The 18,396-nt window shown below is 40.7% G+C and overlaps 2 protein-coding genes across 3 annotated transcripts in view; one reads left to right on the top strand and one right to left on the bottom strand.

The window, feature by feature from the left end:
• Positions 1-2,280: 2,280 nt before the first annotated feature.
• SLC25A32 (solute carrier family 25 member 32) lies at positions 2,281-9,211 on the bottom strand (the record flags this gene model as incomplete). Its single annotated transcript, XM_083516946.1, has 7 exons — positions 2,281-2,830; positions 3,202-3,347; positions 3,514-3,627; positions 5,641-5,801; positions 6,751-6,836; positions 8,070-8,220; positions 9,004-9,211. 7 exons carry the CDS (start codon positions 9,209-9,211, stop codon positions 2,698-2,700), a joined length of 999 nt encoding a protein of 332 aa, XP_083373072.1. The 3' UTR covers positions 2,281-2,697.
• A 353-nt stretch (positions 9,212-9,564) lies between these two features.
• The window catches only part of DCAF13 (DDB1 and CUL4 associated factor 13), a 22,215-nt gene continuing 13,383 nt past the window's right edge, over positions 9,565-18,396 (top strand). For both annotated transcript variants that reach the window (XR_014529082.1, XM_083516854.1), the window contains exons 1-6: positions 9,565-9,707; positions 11,361-11,560; positions 13,016-13,123; positions 15,283-15,372; positions 16,648-16,803; positions 17,606-17,683. Coding sequence is in view for 1 of the 2 variants with exons in the window: in XM_083516854.1 (XP_083372980.1) it covers positions 9,638-9,707; positions 11,361-11,560; positions 13,016-13,123; positions 15,283-15,372; positions 16,648-16,803; positions 17,606-17,683 (702 nt within the window). In the remaining variant the exon portion in view is untranslated. The remainder of the gene's footprint in view (positions 9,708-11,360; positions 11,561-13,015; positions 13,124-15,282; positions 15,373-16,647; positions 16,804-17,605; positions 17,684-18,396) is intronic.

The raw sequence follows: 18,396 nt of genomic DNA, 5'->3' as shown, positions 1-18,396 counted from the left end.
GAGCACAGTGCTTCCCAGCCACTGCAAGGAGGGCAAAGCAAGCTGCCTGCCCCCACTTCCAGGCTAGCTTTCCCCATACCATCTGAGGAAGAGGCAGGGCCACTAGCCAAAGCCAGTCATGTACTTATACAAAGTCCATCTGGATAAAAAAACCAATAATTTCTATCCAAGCACCATTTTAACTCTCTCTAATTCGCCAAGGATTTAAACTGGATATGGGTAAGAGTGCTTTAAACATTGGCTGTATCTTATCCAAATAATTTATAGGCTGGAACCCATGGGGCTTGTGCTAGCATAACTGTAGACTTTGAATTGCTGATGTGCATATCCCATCAAACACTGTGTTCCAGAAAGCCGCATCTAAAAAACCAATTGGCTTTTCATTTTTGTTTTATTCTGCTCATAAACTAGTTAAGTTATAATTACTTACTGAGTTCCGAATAATGACAACCACCTGTTTTCAAATGACCCTCTGATTTACACATTCATTTTATTGAGGTTTCCCCTTCTATTTGCATGTTAAAAATTCAGTTTCTCTTAGTAATGGCATGCAGAACTCTGATCAATGGGTGATACCCAGTGTGAGTCATACTCACAGTTGATCCATTAGAATAGTTAAGAGCCCATAGATTTTAATGAGTCTACTTAGAAAATGTCATTAGATGGCCGCCAGCTAATGCAAACTATACTAAGCACTATGACCATAAACAAATGTTGACTCAATCATGCTTGACCTTTGTTTCTGAGTTTTAAGCTTGCAGCCCTATGCACACTTTCCTGGAATGCAAGTCTCATAAAAATGCATATACAAGCACACATAGGCTTAATGGGGATGTCAGGCTTTGGGAAGCTCCAAGAAACGCTTGGAAGGTCCCTCAAAACAGGATCAAACTTCAGGACAGGATCTGGACAAAGTAGGTAAAACCAAATCTTGTTGATGAAAGGCAGAATTTATCTTCGGTACAAAAGAAGGGTCAGTTTATAAAACACTATTTTTATGGAAAATGCAGTTTGTTAATAGAAAAGGGCATTCAACTTCAAGACCCGGCAAGCTGATATAAGTGCAACTAAGAGGGAAGAATCCAAAGAGGTACAGACTTTTGTGGCTCTGAAAGAGGACGTCGTAAAGCGAAAAGGACCTTATGGAGATCTCAGGTTGGGGGGGAACCACACATTAAAGTAGCCCTTGAAGAAATCATTTTGAGAAGAGGATGAGATCCAAACAACCGCGAAGAATGAAGAGAGAACACCGAGGAAGTGTCTGAAACTTGTCTATGTAGGGCGTTTACTGTTGGCCTCATCTGCAAACCCTCCTGAAGAAAGTCAAGCACATTCTTGCAGGAACATGTGTTCTTGGTAGTGCAGTAGTGGGCAAACACTTTTCAAGTGTATTGGAAGATTCTTACATTGGATGGTCTGCAGCATGCCATGATGGTATCAATAATAGCTGAAGATAATCCAGATTTTTTTGGACTTTGCTGCTCAAGAACCACATCAACAGTTTCAACCACTCTGGATCCAGGTCAGGCCATGGGGCTGATACAAACAGGTGAAGGAGTTCCAAAATCCACGGAAGGCAGGGCCAAAATAAAGCCACCAGAATCAACTGTGCTCTCTCATTCCGCAAGGTTTGAGCAATAAGGGGAATTGGGAATGCATATATAAGCCTGCTCAGCCACAGGACCAAAAGAGCATCCACTGGAGCCAGTGACTGGAATTAAGCAGAGCAGCAGGGACCTTGCTGATTCTGGAATGTTTTGCCCAGAAGAGGCTGGGTAGGTTTGGCAAGGAGCAATATAGCAGCAGCAAGAAGACTGGTGAAATGGCTGTTGGATGGTGAATGATAGATTAAGGGGAGTCTGGAGTGGTGGCAAAAGCAACTGCTTCTCTTTGCCCATCCAACAGCTTTCCAGCAGTGACGGGCCCTTCCACAGTGCTTTGTTGTAGGGTTCTGGTTGGTGGTGCCTGACCATGACAAGTTTTGATGATGGGCCTGCATTAGAGCAGGCTACACGCTTGAACTCTTAACATTCTATTTTTCAAAAGGTTACATGTATTCAGATATAAAATATAACATTGATACCAGCAATGCAACACAATAAATTTTTGCTTTAAAGACAACATAGTACTTTAGCACTTTCTCCATTTTGCAGTGTGCTGAGAGCCATATTATGCATTCAAAACTAACATGTTTTTCCAGTTCTATACTACTGAATCCAAAAGCTTCTCAATTACACTGATCCTTGCTAGTTGGAGAATAAAAGAATTTGAAAAGCTGAATTCATTGCGGATAAATACATGCACAATTTATTGGTGAGGTATCAGGTAGAGACTGATATGCAATAATCTGAAACATTGTTGGGGAATTTATTCCATCTAATATTTTTTACACCAGAGACCCACCACTGTACATTAAGAGTCCACTGCTGTTCATATAGAGAGAACAATTCACTCCAGAACAAAATTTTAAAACCACATTTTGCATCTATTTTCTCATCCAGAATGTTCAGATGAGGCAATATTCCTGGCAAAGATTGAAGATTCAATAAAGAAAAGATTTATCTAGTAGAACAAAATGAGTTCAAGTTTCCATCTTCTGTGAGTACCAGAAAAACAAACCAGACAGCTGTCTTGAATATCTGATTTGCTGCAGAGCCAAAAGGTGATGATGTCCTTTCCTGAAGCAATCACCAATATTTAGTTACCATTCTTCAGGTTAAGCAACAACTGGGATACTTTCTCATATACTACAAAGGTAATGCAGCATGCAGGAGTGACTCTGAGAACATTAGGTATAATTCCTTTGTAAAATCCATGAACTCCTTCTTTCCTAGGGAGAAGCAGAAAGAATTTACTTGCAACTTCCATACATATTTTATAGGGGGAAATCATTCAGCCTATTAACTTTAGATTACATTATTCTGATTTTATTGTTCTTATTTAATTATAATCAGATTTACTCAATGAACTCAGTGGGGCTTAATCCCAGACAAATGTGTTTAGGATTGCTTCTTTAGTTTCTCTACTTCTCTCACAAACCCATTCATGCTTGTTTTGAACTTCTCTCAAATAATTATAAAGTCACCGAGCTGATATAACAGAGAGAGGAAAAGTTGAAAGCTTTATGTCTTTAAGAATGCCAAGTACATCAGTGATAACAAAGGAAGCCCTTTCACACCAGCTTTATATCTCCAGGCCTACCTCCATGTCCTACGGATGACATCAACCAATCCAGAGTATCTGTTGTGCTGATCCTGGAGACGTGCTCTCACAACCTGATAGGGATATGTAGTTGAAACTGCAAAAATTTTCGACAGTGCTGCCATTGTGATATATTCTAAAGTGCTCTAAAAAGAAAATGGTATCAATATTAGCTCCTAACAAATTCACTAAAAGAACAAAAAACAAAATTTCACATTTTACGCTGCTTATTTCTATCATTAAAGTATACAAGTGTTAATAGTACTAAGTTTAAATTCTAACTAGATACTTCCATTTCATAGGATGTCTTACCAATTTCAAATCCGATCGCCTGTTTCGATGTCTATTATATTTTGATTTCAATTCTTCATATGCCATGAATTGAAGTGCTCCATGTGATGTTCCGAACAGACCAGGTACAAAGCCCTGAACAGAGTTTTTCAGACAATTTAAAATGCAGTTTCATGTGAAAAGCTGAGCAACCTATGACACAAAATGTATATAAACAATGCAATATAACTTTACAGTTATAAGTTTATAATGCCAGAATGTGGATACTGGTTGAAATGGCCAAACACAAAAATATGCATGTAAGAGAAGAAAATATATGGGAACCAGTTTTCAAAAGAAAGAAAGAAAAAATAAAACAGCTGAGCTTTAATCCTGGCAAGATGGAGGCACTGTGGGTGAGTTGTTCCTGTGCCTCAGAAATTAGTTAGTTGTCTACCCTGGATGGGGTTGCACTCCCCATGAAGGAGCAGGTTCACAGTTTGGGGATACTTCTGGATCCAGCTCTGTCACTGCAGGCTCAGGTAGCCTTTGTGACTAGAAGTATCTTTTACCAATTGCTACTGGTGTGACAGCTGCAGCAATTTCTAGACCAGAAAAGCCTTCCGACAGTAGTTCATGCATTGGTTCATGCAATGCGCTTTATGTGCAGCTTCCCTCGAGCTTGAGCTGGAAGCTGCCGTTAGTGCAGAATGCTACAGCATGATTGCTGACAGGAGTGAGGCCTTGTCAGCACTTGTGCTCAGAGATCTGCACTGGCTGCTGCTTTGTTAACAGGCCAGGCTCAAGGTGTTACTATTAGTAATCCAAAGCCCTTAATAACTTGGCACCAGTTTATCTACAAGATGGCTTCACCCTACATGTGCCACTCAAACACTTTGGTCAACGGAATTGGCACTACTACAGGTGCCACATAATAGTCATTGTAAGAACTCAGTATTTTAGTGTGGCAACACCTACTTTAGAATTTCCTGGCTATTGGTAACAAGCAGGAGCCTTCACTGGACTCTTTTCAGTGCCTGCTAAAAACATTCTTCTTTAGATAAACCTACCCAGATGCTTAAAAAGTTGAGGTAATTTTAGTGTTTTGATTTTTTTAACTTTTGTATGTTTTTAAGTATGGTTGTAAATTATTCTTAATTTTATTGCCTTATCTTTTTGTAAACCTCTCTGAGGATTATTTTTTTTACAATCAAGCCATGTAATTTTTTTATAAAATAATAAATGTAGGAATTTTATGAAGCTCAGACACAAATTAAGGACTACTATCTCAAAGCCTGTGATCACTTAATCTGTCTATTGTTATTGTGATAGTTATTGTGTGCCTTGAGTATCTTATACATATTTATATAGCCTTTTTTTTTACACACACTATAAATACTTTATTGTAATTCAACTTTTAATTTCTCAAAAATCCTTCCAAGTCAATGGCTAGGAGATCTAAGAAAGAACAATGATTTCCACCCGCAGAGGGAGAAGGCCCAGGTAGGTAATAGGCTGCTGCTCCCACCTGTTCAGTTCAGAAAGTGCAGAAAGGGGGCATTTTGAGGAGGGGGGGGGGGTTTGCTAACTGAATCCAAAGCCCCATGGAGGGGCCTCATTCCTGGGTCTCTTGGAGTTTTGTTTTTTACTATGTAGTTCCAGTTAGGTGATGTCTGTGGACCAGTCGTCTGTGGTCAGGAAGCACCTCATCCTCTAAAGACAGTCCATTGATCTAGCAAGACGGTAGGGCTCCCGGTTCTCCCAGATCAGAAGCCCCTCGTTTCGCAGCATCATGAACTGACAAAAACTACTTTCCATTCAGTCTACTCACAAGTATGTCTTTTCCTCCTACCTATCCGTTCCTACCTACTGGTTCTGTCGCTACAGAACAGAATTATCCATTAACTCAGGCATACTTGCCCAAATGCTAATCCTGACTCGGTTTAGACTGAACTCCTCACAACATTTCCCACTATCTCAAGTATGGCTCTGTGACAAGAGAACTGAAAATGCTAGAGGCAGAGGGAGGAGGATGATGATAATAAAGCCCACTGGCAACCTTATTGCAGTGAAACTCATGTAATAACCATTCACTGATTTTGGACACAGTGGTAAAATACTGTCATACCCATATCAAATACCAGAAGTCCTGGCTTTGACTTATCTTACCTTATATAGGCCACGTACACCTTCATACTTGTATATTTTGATAAGGGCATCAAGCATCCCTTTGTACTGCCTCTTTGATGGGTCAACACCAGCTTCGTACTGCAACACAAGCCGAGTCTTCGTTACCCAGATTGGGTTTGTAATGCACAGGGTCATTGCTCCTATGATCAGATGGAGAGCCGACAGTTATTTTAATGTCAACACTTTAGCATTGTGCAAAAACAGCATTTCAACAACATCCCCTCAACACATGGGCACTCCTACACACACACCTGGCAATTTCTAATGCCAATGAAGTTTTATGCTGGCATTTAACATTCCAGGTTGATTTAGCAGTTGTTCTGCACTTACCAAGAGCAGCAGATAAAAAGTATATTCTGCTAAAGAAATGGACCAATAGTACAGGGTATTTGCACAGTGTGCACTCTACCAAATGCTTTCGTTTGACTCCCTATATCATGGGTTACCAACACAGCACCCACTGAAACACATGAGCCTGTAGACATCTTGCTTGGTGCCTGTAAGATTCCCTTGCTGAAATTAGGGTTGAAAGAAGTCTGCTACTGTAGCCATGGAATAATTTTTAAAAGCCCAACTCCAGCACTAAGAGCTTTTGGGTGTGGGTGGGTTTACAGTTGGTTAAAACAGAAGACTGCTTGCAAACCTAATTATAACACAGGAAGAACAATTTGGATGGGGTGGAATAAGGGTCAACTCTTCTCTTTCCAGCTGTACCCTAAGTGCTCTGGAATCACCCTAGGTGTTGTGGAGGGGAGTTATCTTCCTGGGGACTGCAGGTTAACTCTTGCCTCTCCAGCTGTATGCCCCCCCCATACACATGCACACTGCATTAGGCTTGTAAAAAAGCAAAAACACTTTTTAAAGCCTGTCTAACAGGAGACAGAGTGTGTTTGTGCAGAGGCACAGTTCCCATGCACTCATGTGTGCATGGTTGCAGTACATGCTGCCCAATGTCTCTGGTTTGCCAATGTGCCCACAGCTTTAAAGAAGTTGCCAACCTCTTCCCTATATATTGATCATCATCAACAACAAAATACAGTATATGGAAAAGCTGAAAGTATTCGCTAATCCCACTTTTATTTTCCTCACCTGCCTCAGCAGCTGACACTAAGTGTTCAGTTGGTCCAAGACTTTCCAGCTTATCTTCTGTCTTGTAGGCTTTAATGGCATTATAGCTGCAGAGTGAAATGTTGGGATAAGGTTAAAGCTGATTAGTTGTTTTACCAATATGTGAAGTACATTATGCATATCAACACACAAAGTAACACATAAACATTTGAACTAACAAAAATGATACATGCTTATCTACAATGTATATAAAATGTGTAGGCTAGAAGCATGTACTTTGCAAGTCCATGGGCACACATCAGTAAGTAGAAGCCTCTTCCCCATTCTTCTTTGAACAGCAGGTGTTATGTACGCCATATCAGAAACTGCTTTTAAAACTCTCCAAGAGAGCTAGAGTCCAAAGTCCCATGGATATATGAAACTACAAGTTTGGTTATTTGGAATCCAATCATAGTATTCTATACATAAATAATTATTACTTCGAGGGTTTTTAAAAAAATGAACTCTACAACTATAATTGAAATATAAAGCATTTAAAGATTAGGCTATTATCTATACCATACATATTTATGTGCGTGTGTCTGGGTATTTGTATGTTGATGTAAATAAAAGGTTTACAAAGGTTGTGAAAGAAAAAGCTGTATCTGTAAGCAATTACGCTGCTCCCCCCTCCTTGCTAACAGCTCATATTCAGTTAATACTAGAATTCAATGGTGACAAAATGAGATTGCTCATTTTGCTACTGGACCTGTAAAAACCTGCAAACATGCTGATAAGGAAGCAATATTCCAAAGTTTCAAATATTAATGTAGCCTTTATTATACCAAACTTCTATACTTTAAACAACAGCAAATAAATAAATAAATAAATAAATAAAGATTAACCAGACAAGAACCTCATGGCCTCTAGGTGTGATTGTAATAAGATTTGGCTGTGGCTGTCGAACAGTAATCCAGAGCAACAGAAGTGAGCAACAGAAGTCACACAAGTAAAAGCTGTTGATAATTAGAAGATTAGCTCAGTGCAATCTTCAGACTTGACCCTAGGCCCAGCGAACTTAATAGCAGATGCCCAGCTTCCCTCACTATTAACTGTAGGGATAAGATACTTATGACATAGTGTGCACTACTTCATTTCATTCAATTAGGGTTAAATTAAAATGCTACACTGGTATTCCTTGTCCCAGCCAAATTTACATTGCTTGCTCTGCCAGTCTAGCTCAAAAACTCTCAAGTGAAGTGCAGCCTCTGGTACAAAGGTCCTTCAAGATTAGCCTTTAAAATATTCAGTATTAGTCTTTCAAATATTGACCAGAACAATGGAAAGTAGTTTAAACTCACAAGAAAAAGTAGAGGCCCCAAGAGGCACCTGCTCCCCACATGTTTGGCGTGACCCCTTGATACAAGCCACGTAAACCTTCATGCTTCCAGACGGTTGTCAGGCAGTGCAGGATACCATTGTATTTCGGTCTCAGCTCCAAGCCATCACTCACTGCACAAAAAACAACGGGAGATTAGTCTGAAGAAAGCGCATTTCAGAATGAGCTAAGTGAACAACACAGTATGCAAAAGTGAGGCACTGCAAGAAGATCTGGTTGTGAACGGGATCCGTTCTGGTGGCCCGTTCGCAACTTGAAAAGAATGCAACCCACGTCTGTGCTCCCGCAGGTTGCGATTCGCCTCTTCTGCGCATGCGTGTGGCACGTCTGCGCATGTGCGAGCGGTGAAACCCGGAAGTAACTATTTCCAGTACTTCTGGGTCGCCGCGGGACGCAACCTGAAAACACGCAACCTGAAGCAAACGTAACATGAGGTATGACTGTATGGCGAATCCAATGACTTATTGTTATGATTTCCATGTGGGTTGGAAATGGAATGACACACTTGAAAAGCGGACACTCTGCCCTAATTCATTTAATGGGAATATCTGAAGAGGGATTCCACGTGTGCTCTGCTGAGTGCCCTTAAAAGCCTCCTCGCTGGCAGAGTTGGATCATCCCCGGCAATTTCTATTTTAAACTACGCTAATTATTTCTATAAATTACTTGTTAGGCGTATTGTACAAACTAGCACGTGCAAATCGATGCCCTCTATTGGCGGGAAACGGAGCTGCCACGTCGCGCCGGGAGGAATGGTGGGGGAGGGTCCCTGGCCGTCGGGCCGGCCGATGACGTCACGGACGGTGGGGGTCGTGACCGTTGGTACGGCCGATGACGTCAGCAACAATCGGTGCGGCGCAGGGAAGGAGGGCGGGAAGGAAGACGGAGCGCCTCACCTGCGAAGCGGATCTTCACCAGGTCCAGCGGGTGCAGCACCAGCGTGGAGATGACGCCGCCGCTCAGCCCGGCTACCAGGTTCTCGAAATGCACGTGCCTGAAGAGAGACCGCGCTGGTGGGGCCGAACTCGTCGTCGTCGTCGACGCAGACCCCGCCACGGTGCATGCTCGGCTCTGCGCGCCTGGGACGGCGGCAGCGGGATTCATGAGAAAACTCCTAGGATATCTTTCGAATTAATAACAATTGCAATAAATAATAATACCCCTAGGCAGACCTTAGCCGGTAACGTGAGTCGGCTGAGGTAAACTGCCCTTTGACCTGCGAGGCACATGCTTCGTCCTATAGGGGAGCAGCAACCGTTCCCTCCCCCTGGGCTGCTCCAATCGGACGGCCGTGCCTCTTTCGGTGGGCGGGTTTAGTGCCTTAGCCCGCCCTTGCTCACGTGACCAGGGAGCTGCCGGTTCCTATTTCATCCGCCCGTTAGTAGAATCTCGTGCCCCCAGTGGCTCTCTCGACCCGGAAGTGGTTCCTGGCTTTGCTTGGTTTCTGCCTGGTCCATGTGGGCTGCCGGAGGGTAGCGGAGAGGACCGTTTCTTCCGCCATCGCCATCCCGACGCCCTCAGTCGCAGACCATGAAGGTGAAGGTGTTGAGCCGGAATCCGGATGATTACGTGCGGGAAACCAAGCAGGACCTTCAGCGGGGTGAGAAGGGGAATTATTCGAAAGGGCGGCCGGGTTTGTGTTGAGCGTCGCTTCTTAGGAAGCCAAGTTTGGCTCCCTTTGCGATGCCGGAGCGGCTTCCAACACCTGAAGGCGACTCCCGAGTCAGGCTGAGGTTTCCTTTTCTCTTTTTTGCACAGTTCGCCTCTTCAGGCTGAGAGAGATCTCTGCTGGAAGGGGGACCGGGTTGAGAGTTGTTCTGCACATGGCATCTTCCAGAGAGTCATGGGAACTGTAGCTTGTCCAGGGTGTTGGGACTTGTAGCTCTGTGAGGGACAAACTGCGGTTCCTATTCTTTTCTTTCTTTCTTTTTCTTGGGGTGGGGGAAGGGGGAGTTCTGTACTTTTAAAGTATGATTCGTACACAGCTTTGCACTGTGCCCATTATCCAAAAACCACGACCGAAATGAGGGAGGGAATTCTTTTATACGTGTGAAGTAAAATTTGGTGAAGAAAACCTATGGAGCACTGAGCACAGGGGTCTTTCCTCTCCCTTCCCTTCCTGTGACTTGGGTTGCATCTCGTTTGCAGTGATAAGGCAGGTGTCATCTGCCCAGGTTGCTGGCACAATCTGGGGCTTGTGTGACATTATGGGCAATTCTAATCTCATTGCGCAGAGCACTTGGATTATTGCAATGCGTTCTGTGTGGGGCTACCCTCCAAGACTTAAAACTGCGACTAGTGATGCTGCAGCCTGATAATTAACCAGGACAGCTAGATGTAAACATGAAACACCAATCCTAAAAGCGGTGCACTTGACTGCTTATGTACTACCAGGCTCAACAACATCCTGGTAATGGCCTATGAGGCCTACATAGTTCAGGGCTCTACTCATAGTTCTGGCCAGGAGTGCCTCTTTCAGTACCAGTCAATTTGATCCTTAAGATCATTGCTGGGGTGCCGGGGGGGGGGGGGATGGACACCCTTTTCATGGACCTCCGAAGGGCCTTCTCTAGTGGCACACTGACTTTGGAAAGCCCTCAGCTTGAAGATCTGTTTGTCCCCCTCCTTGCTTTACATAAATAGATGTCAGTTAAATACATTTTTGTCTGGTTTTCCTGAATTGAAGTTACTTTGTTTTAATACTTAAGAGCTGCAGATGATTTTTTGGTGTGTCATAATGGTTCTGAAGTTTCTGGATATTTTGTATGTTGGTTAGTATGTTTTATATATGATACATGTTTTATGTTTTATATGTTATTGTATATTACTCTAGGTTGTATTAGGAGGAATGGTGATTTAGAAATTTAACTAACAAAAAGAAAGAAGAAATTTGCTGAAACATTGGATATAATTCATGAACATGTTCTACATTCTCTGAGCAGTGTGGTTGTTTGCCTGATCACCAGTTTATTGAAATCTCAATTTGCTACATTAAATGGATTGTGTATGTAATGACTGATAGAAACACATTTTAAAAAAGAAAAATTGAGGGCTGTTTATGAACAATGTATGTTCATTTAAACAGGATTCTTAATTTACTCAAAGCTAGTAAGGCTGATCCAAAGTATGAGAACATTTTTGTTTTCCAGCATAGTAGTGTCTTATTAACTAGCTACATAAAAGGCAAAAGGAAGCTTTATGACAGTAATCTTCTCTGTTGTTTTGTATGTTCATATGATTATTTGGTTTCTAGTTCCACGGAATTATGATCCTGCATTACATCCCTTTGAGGTTCCACGGGAATATACTCGGGCACTAAATGCAACAAAATTAGACCGTGTTTTTGCAAAGCCTTTTGTTGCATCATTAGATGGCCACAGGGATGGTGTTAACTGCATGGCTAAGCATCCAAACAGCTTGTCTACAGTTTTGTCTGGAGCATGTGATGGAGAGGTATGTATAATTGGATAAAAACAACCATAAAGTGTCAGATCATGTTTTTACTGTGGTTATTTAATTCTGCAAGAAATAGAACCTTGCATTTCAGTTATGTGTGCGCCTATAACTGTGAGCAAGACTGTGCTATGCCCTGAGAAAAGGCCTATTTAATGGAAACAAGCTACAGTATATTGGATTAAGGATAATAATTATAATTATAATTATAATAATTTCTTATTTATACCCCGCCCATCTGGCTGGGTTTCCCCAGCCACTCTGGGCGGCTTCCAAATGAATATTAAAAACAATACAGCATTAGACATTAAAAACTTCCCCACTTCAACTGTTGCTCGTTTCCTAGTGTATGTTCTCCTTCCCTCTTGAGACAAGGTATTTGGGGAGAAGAGTAGGAAGGAAGCCTGTGACTTCAGGAAGTAATAATCCAATCATAGCACGAGGGATTGGATAACAGTAACTGGGTTGGTTTCAGTTGGTGTTGCCTGTGGATATAGCCATGGAAGGTGCCTAGTCCTGCAATCCTGTATACAGGTACTAGGAAGTAAATCCCACTGACCTCCATTTGGACCTGTTCAAAAGCTAAATTATAACATTAAGTCTTAAAAACTGAACCACCAATTAAAAGCTACCAGTTTAATGCAAGTCATTTAAAGCTCCTCTGCCAAAATGCTCTGTTTTATTTGTCTGGTTTCTAGCCACAATTTTTAAAAATGATATTTTTTATTAATTTTCACAATTAAACATTAAAGTATAAAAAGATAAAATAAACCAAAAAAGAAGATAATAAAAAATAGGAAAAAATAAAACATTTTCACACCATAATAAATTCATATTTTAGGATTACTGTACTTAGATCCCTCGACTTCCCCCCACTCCCTTCCCTGGTTCTCTTGTATTATCTTAATTTATACATGTCAGTAATTTCTGGTTTCTATCCACAATTGAGCAGCTTCCTATATTTTGCTGACTGAAATATTGAAATAATGTTATAGTAGGATCACCGATTTTACTTATTCAGTCTGAGCTTAATGCAATTTGCCAACAAATAAGAAGAAAGGGGGCTGGAAACCCTTGCTTACTGGGCTCTGGATGCTCTCGCGAGATCATATGGAATCATCCAAGATCTCATGGAGTCAAGATCTCCAGAGTCCTCATGTGACTGTCCCAGAGTCCAGCAAGCAAGGTGGAGGGCTTAAAAGCTATTTCCATAAAGGGTTTACTGGGCCATCTGAGATGTCGGGTGGCTGGGGCAGTTCTGGGGCTCCTTCTGATTTTGTATGATTTCACCTTTACATACAACCCCCAGAAATACAAACTTCACATAAGTTGTAATCACACTGTCCTGATTTCTGGTTTTCAAAAGGGCATCGCACCATTTTGTAATATTGTTCCAAAAAACAGTATTAATACTGAATTGTTCAATAACAACATGCTGCTGTTTGTTTCCAATAGGTTAGAATTTGGAACTTGATGAAGCGTGAATGCACCCGTACATTGCAGGCACATGAGGGCTTTGTGAGAGGAATGTGTACCCGTTTCTGTGGTACATCTTTCTTCACTGTAAGTATAATAGTGGGAATTATGGAGAAAGATTCAAATGCTTGGTATACTTCTTTTTCTTTGTTACTTTCCCCCATTCTGCATTCTGTTTTCTAAATAATAGAATCAAATACTTTTATTTTATGACTCTCACCTACTACTGCAGCAGCTTATTTTTTATCTAGTTCAGGGGCAGGGAATCTCAGGCTTGGGGGAGTGGGTCAAATGCAGCTCCCCAGCCCCTCTTTCACTGGCCCTTGGGTCTCTCCCCACTCTCCTTACGTGCTTTTGCCTGGCTGAAATCTCCTTGAACTGCAATAATGCTTTTGCTTGTCTGGAGGTAGAGGTGTTTTTGTAGAAACCTCTTGACTTTTGTGTGGGTGGAATGCAACCTCTTGTACAAAAGTGAGAGTTACTATGCCCATTTTTGCCTCTGCCTTTGTACCCAAAAAGTTGAGCGTGAGGAAATGTGATCCTGCAGACAGAAGGAGGTTTCCCACCTCTTTAGGTTTTACTCTTCCATACTAATTCTACTTTCTTGGAGCATAAAGCAAGCCCAGGGGTAAGCCAGTCCTCCAAACCACTCCTGCTATTTCAGAAATCTGCTCCTTTCTTTGAGTTTGAAGAGCAGGCACAATGTTCAAACAAATGTGTTCTCTGTTTGAAAAAGCTATAGATTTACATATCCTCTTATTTAAATATCCTCTGTCACTATTGTAAGTCCAGTCACTCAGTACAAGTAATTCTTTTGCCTCTAGCAAACAGTTTAATAAAGTAATGGAGTCCTTGCAGTGCACTTCAGCATAGTTAAATACAATCCCTCTTTAGTACAAACACCTATCTGTTGATGACTATTGTGAGACTTAAAATATTTTTATGGGTATTTTTAAATACCTGTTGTGCAGCCTAATCCAACTTGTATTTAGACAAAAGTAAGTCCCATGGAGTACTTGCATTGGATAGATCTATCTTGGGATAGATGTGCGGGAATATTTGCAACACTGTTAGAGCTAATAACTCTTCATTCATCATTTACTTTTCCCAATTTGCAGTGTTCACTATGTTATTCACAGAAATACAGTTGCTTTCATAGCCTTTTTCCATAGAACTTTAAAAATGTTTAGGCATGCAGCTGGAAGGACAATAGATTTGTCAATCACAATCAGTGAGTGAGGTCCCAAATAAGGAGAACTGGCAGTTAAAAATGATGAAATATGCAGAGTTAGCGGGTCTAACAAGTAAACATAGCTGTCAACTTTTCCCTTTTCTTGCGAGGAATCCTATTCAGAATAAGGGAATTTCCCTTTAAAAAAGGGAAACGTTGACAGCTAGGCAAGTAAAATAAGAGAACAAGAAAATCAAGTATATAAAGAGGAATGGAAAATTTTTGTGGCGTATTTGGATACAACTGTAAACATGTGCAAACGTTAGTAGGATTAAGGTAAATTCAACAATATAACACATAACAAAGGAATAATAAAGAAATAAGGGAGCTAAATGGATATACAAGAATAGGTGGAGTGGGAAAATTAAAGGAACCAGGGAAGGGGAAGTTGTAAATGACGTGTGTGTGTGTGTGTGTGTGTGTGTGTATCTATATCTATATGTGAGAAATTTGTCATTCAATCTGGAAGAAATGCAATCTGGCACCACATTTATAATCATCATCATCATCACTTTTAATTTGTATACCTTCTTTCTATTTTAAAATACCCATGGTGGTTTGCAGGTTGAAGAAACGAAGAATGTACACCTTATAACAATCTAATCCAAGACAATAATGTGACAATAAAACATAACTTGAAAATAAGCAACCTATATCAAATAAAGTAATATTCAACAATCCATTAGAATAGTATAGAATAATATTAAATATCACCATATAAAAATTAAACAGAAATTCACTCTTAACAATTATAATAATTTCTAAACTATAATCAATAAAACAATAGCAAGTCACAGTGCATAAAATACAATACAAATTGAGAAGCAGAGACTGGAGGGTGGGGCAAGGCAGGTGGAAGAAGGCCTTGCCTGGTGGAGTCTCTCCCCTCACAGTTCTTCCTCCAGGAAGTAAATTTAAGATTGACTATGCACACTTGTTACTTTCACATAAACGTCAGAAGGACTGAATTGTAACTCTCTTACTATGAATACAATGTTTTCTCCAAAATCATTAGGTTGGTGATGATAAAACCGTGAAGCACTGGAAAATGGAGGCACCAGCTTATGGGGAAGCAGAAGAACCACTAAATACGATTCTTGGAAAGGTATTACTTTATTCATTGTCTTGTTTTGCTCTCCCTTTCCTTCTGTGTTTAAAGATTCAGATGAAGGTATTGTTTTACTTGAATATGAGCAGAAAACTATTGACCTTGGATCTGTAGTGTCAAAGATGATGTAGGTGTCACTGAATGCCGTTATCGGACAATATTCCCATAAGCTGAGTGCCCTTGCAATGCTGGTACAAAGCCTCTGTATGAGTTAGTTTATTTATTAGATTTTTATACTGGCCTTCAACAAAAATGGTCATGGGTTGATTTACAAAAAAAAAAAAAGAGAAAAGAAGCATAATAATACATCATAACCAAAATCATTAAAATATTTATCATAAATTACATAAATGGCATAAAACACCATAAATGTGCCATCAGCCACTAAAAATTCAGCAGGAAGATGGTTTTAAAACCCAGCATTTGGAAGAATACTAAGGGTGAGAATTAGATCAGGCATGGAACGACTGCTGAAAAGGCTGCAGGAAGAATCAGGTTGTAATTTCCTGCCATACCTCTTGTGTATTTGTGTCCTGGTGCAGTAAGTTGTAGAATTCAGCCGCATATATTCATGCTAGTGATAATTATCCCCCATTTCCTTAAAGTTCAGCAAATAGGTGTGATATTTCCGTAATAAAAATTTCTGGATACTGTAGTGGATTAAGCTAGCTTTTAAAAAATAGGTCCACTCAGGTATAGTGACTTGCTATCCTGTTGCCTCTTGTGGGATTGTATTTGAAAATGTGATAAAAAAAGCTTGTGCACACAAATGGGGGGGCAAATGGTTGCAACTTTTGCGGTACTTGTAGAGCTGTACCCATGGTTAACTGTAATTAAAAAAATAATAGCTATACTGTACTGTTCTTCCTAACCAAAGTTACTGGAAATGACTAGCAAAATGCCTGAATAAATAAAACAGACAATTGAGACCTTAAGGGTCCCTCATGAGATTGGGTTTCCTTACCAAGATTGCTGCTGTCTCTTGTACCTTCTGGCACTAGATGCAAGAGGGTGATGAGGCAAGGGTGTTTACAAGCCTCCACCCTGACTTCAGATGTTCCAGCTGCTACTCCGCTGCTGAATTTCTGGGTCACAGGAGGTTTCAGAAGAAATAAATCCTGTTCAGCAATGGTTGCTGAAGCAGGACACCCTTACTCTGACTGTTTTAGATGTCTCTTGCGGTTCCTGGCATTGACACTAAGCACAAAACCCTCCGAGTATAAAACCAGCAATTCATTGTTGGTACTCTTTTTTTATATTTGCATTTTAAAGACTGTGTACACTGGAATTGATCACCATTGGAAGGATCCTGTTTTTGCTACTTGTGGTCATCAAGTTGATATCTGGGATGAACAGAGAACCAGTCCTTTATGCTCTTTGACGTGGGGAGTCGATAGCATAAGCAGTGTCAAATTCAATCCAATTGAGGTAACAACTTATTTATATATATTCCACTCTAAAGGACTGTCACTAAATGTTTTAGTACCAGCAACATAGTCAGCGTTGCTGTATAAAATGCAGTTGTATATCCTTTCAGAGGAGTTGGAGGATAACTTGGGTAGATAAAGGTGAAGGAAGCTAATGAGTGAGGAGGGTGAAAAGACCGCAGAAATCACAGGCGGCAGACCTTCTTGTCTGTGCTTGTTGCAAGTCGATTTTGAGGAGGGATTTTGGAAGGGGAGAAATGGCTTGATGGACAGTGAGAAGGTGGGGGTAGATGTTCACAGAAAAGGCAGTTGCAAAGGGAGCAGAACACAGTCTTGGGTGAAAAGGTAGAGATGTTTAAAACTAAAAGTATTAGATTTCCCAATTGTAAAGTAAGATGGGGTCATTAACCCTAAAAAGAGCATCTGTTAACTATACATATCCAAGGATTGCACTCATTGCATACACTGAGCAGTTTTAAGAGTTCCCCTGTCATTTCTTCCACCCACTCAGACTACTTTTAGATTCTCCTAGGTTTTAAAATCAGTTTAAAAGCATGAGATCTGGGAAATGTCTTGAGCTTTATCCCCTCCACATTATCTTCTTTTTTAGCAACAGTAGATTAAATAAGATAGCTTATGTACTGCTGCTGAAAATTACACTGTTTAAAAGATAGGGCTGCTGGTTTAAAACATGTCCTGTATATATTATACCTTTTTCAGTTAGCACTTAACAATTTAAGATTTTTTGCTTTGTTTTTTGCTTGACGATATTTACATTACTTGATATGCAACTGATTTTTCAGATGTACCTTTTGGGAAGCTGTGCTTCAGACAGGAATATTGTGCTATATGACATGAGACAATCAACGGCATTGAAGAAGGTAATGCATAATCTTTAAGATCCTTTGACTGAAGTGTCTGTGTATGCATTCCCTGCACACGCCTTTTCATTTTGGAAGGGAAATTATCTTTTAAGTTCCACTGCTAAGGAGCTCCATAATTTTCATAGTTCTCGGTTGGGTGCAAGAATTCTTTGTCATGTAGCAGATAGAAAGCGTAGCTTTTCTGAGATCACTTTAGGCCAGCATTGAGAAGCCTTTGCCCACAAGGCTGTTTCCCCCCACATCACACCCAAATAAGGTGCAAATAAGGCAGGTAAATATTTGACTACAAAGGAACAGTTGGCAGCCTTGAAATGTGCTCCCTAATTTTTCTTGGCAAGCAGGGATTTCCTTTGGATAAACAGGACTTTTCTAGCTGGATAAATGGGTCTTTACCACAAGACTCCACTTGCTAGGGATTTAGTCTTGTTTTCAAAGTATTTGTTGTTTTTGTGTTTTTAAGTGTTTTAAATTTTATGTAAATTGCCTTGAGGTGGTTTAAAAGGTGATTAATAATTTAATGATAGTGCAAATAATAATAATAATGTGGTGCATTTTATATTTGACACTGGGATTGGTTCCACTGGGGAGCTCCCACGCACAACCAATCCCTGCAGAAAGCGGGGCTTGCAGTCTTTGCTGATCAACTGATTTGTACTGACGGCAACCCCTACAGTGTTTGGCTGCGCTCCAGAGCTGCCTATTGGGAAGCT

The sequence above is a fragment of the Podarcis liolepis genome, assembly GCF_965112155.1.
Source record: "Podarcis liolepis genome assembly, chromosome: 8".
NCBI lineage: Eukaryota > Metazoa > Chordata > Lepidosauria > Squamata > Lacertidae > Podarcis > Podarcis liolepis.
The sequence above is the reverse complement of the archived record's forward strand: the minus strand, read 5'-3'. Positions and strand labels throughout refer to the sequence as shown.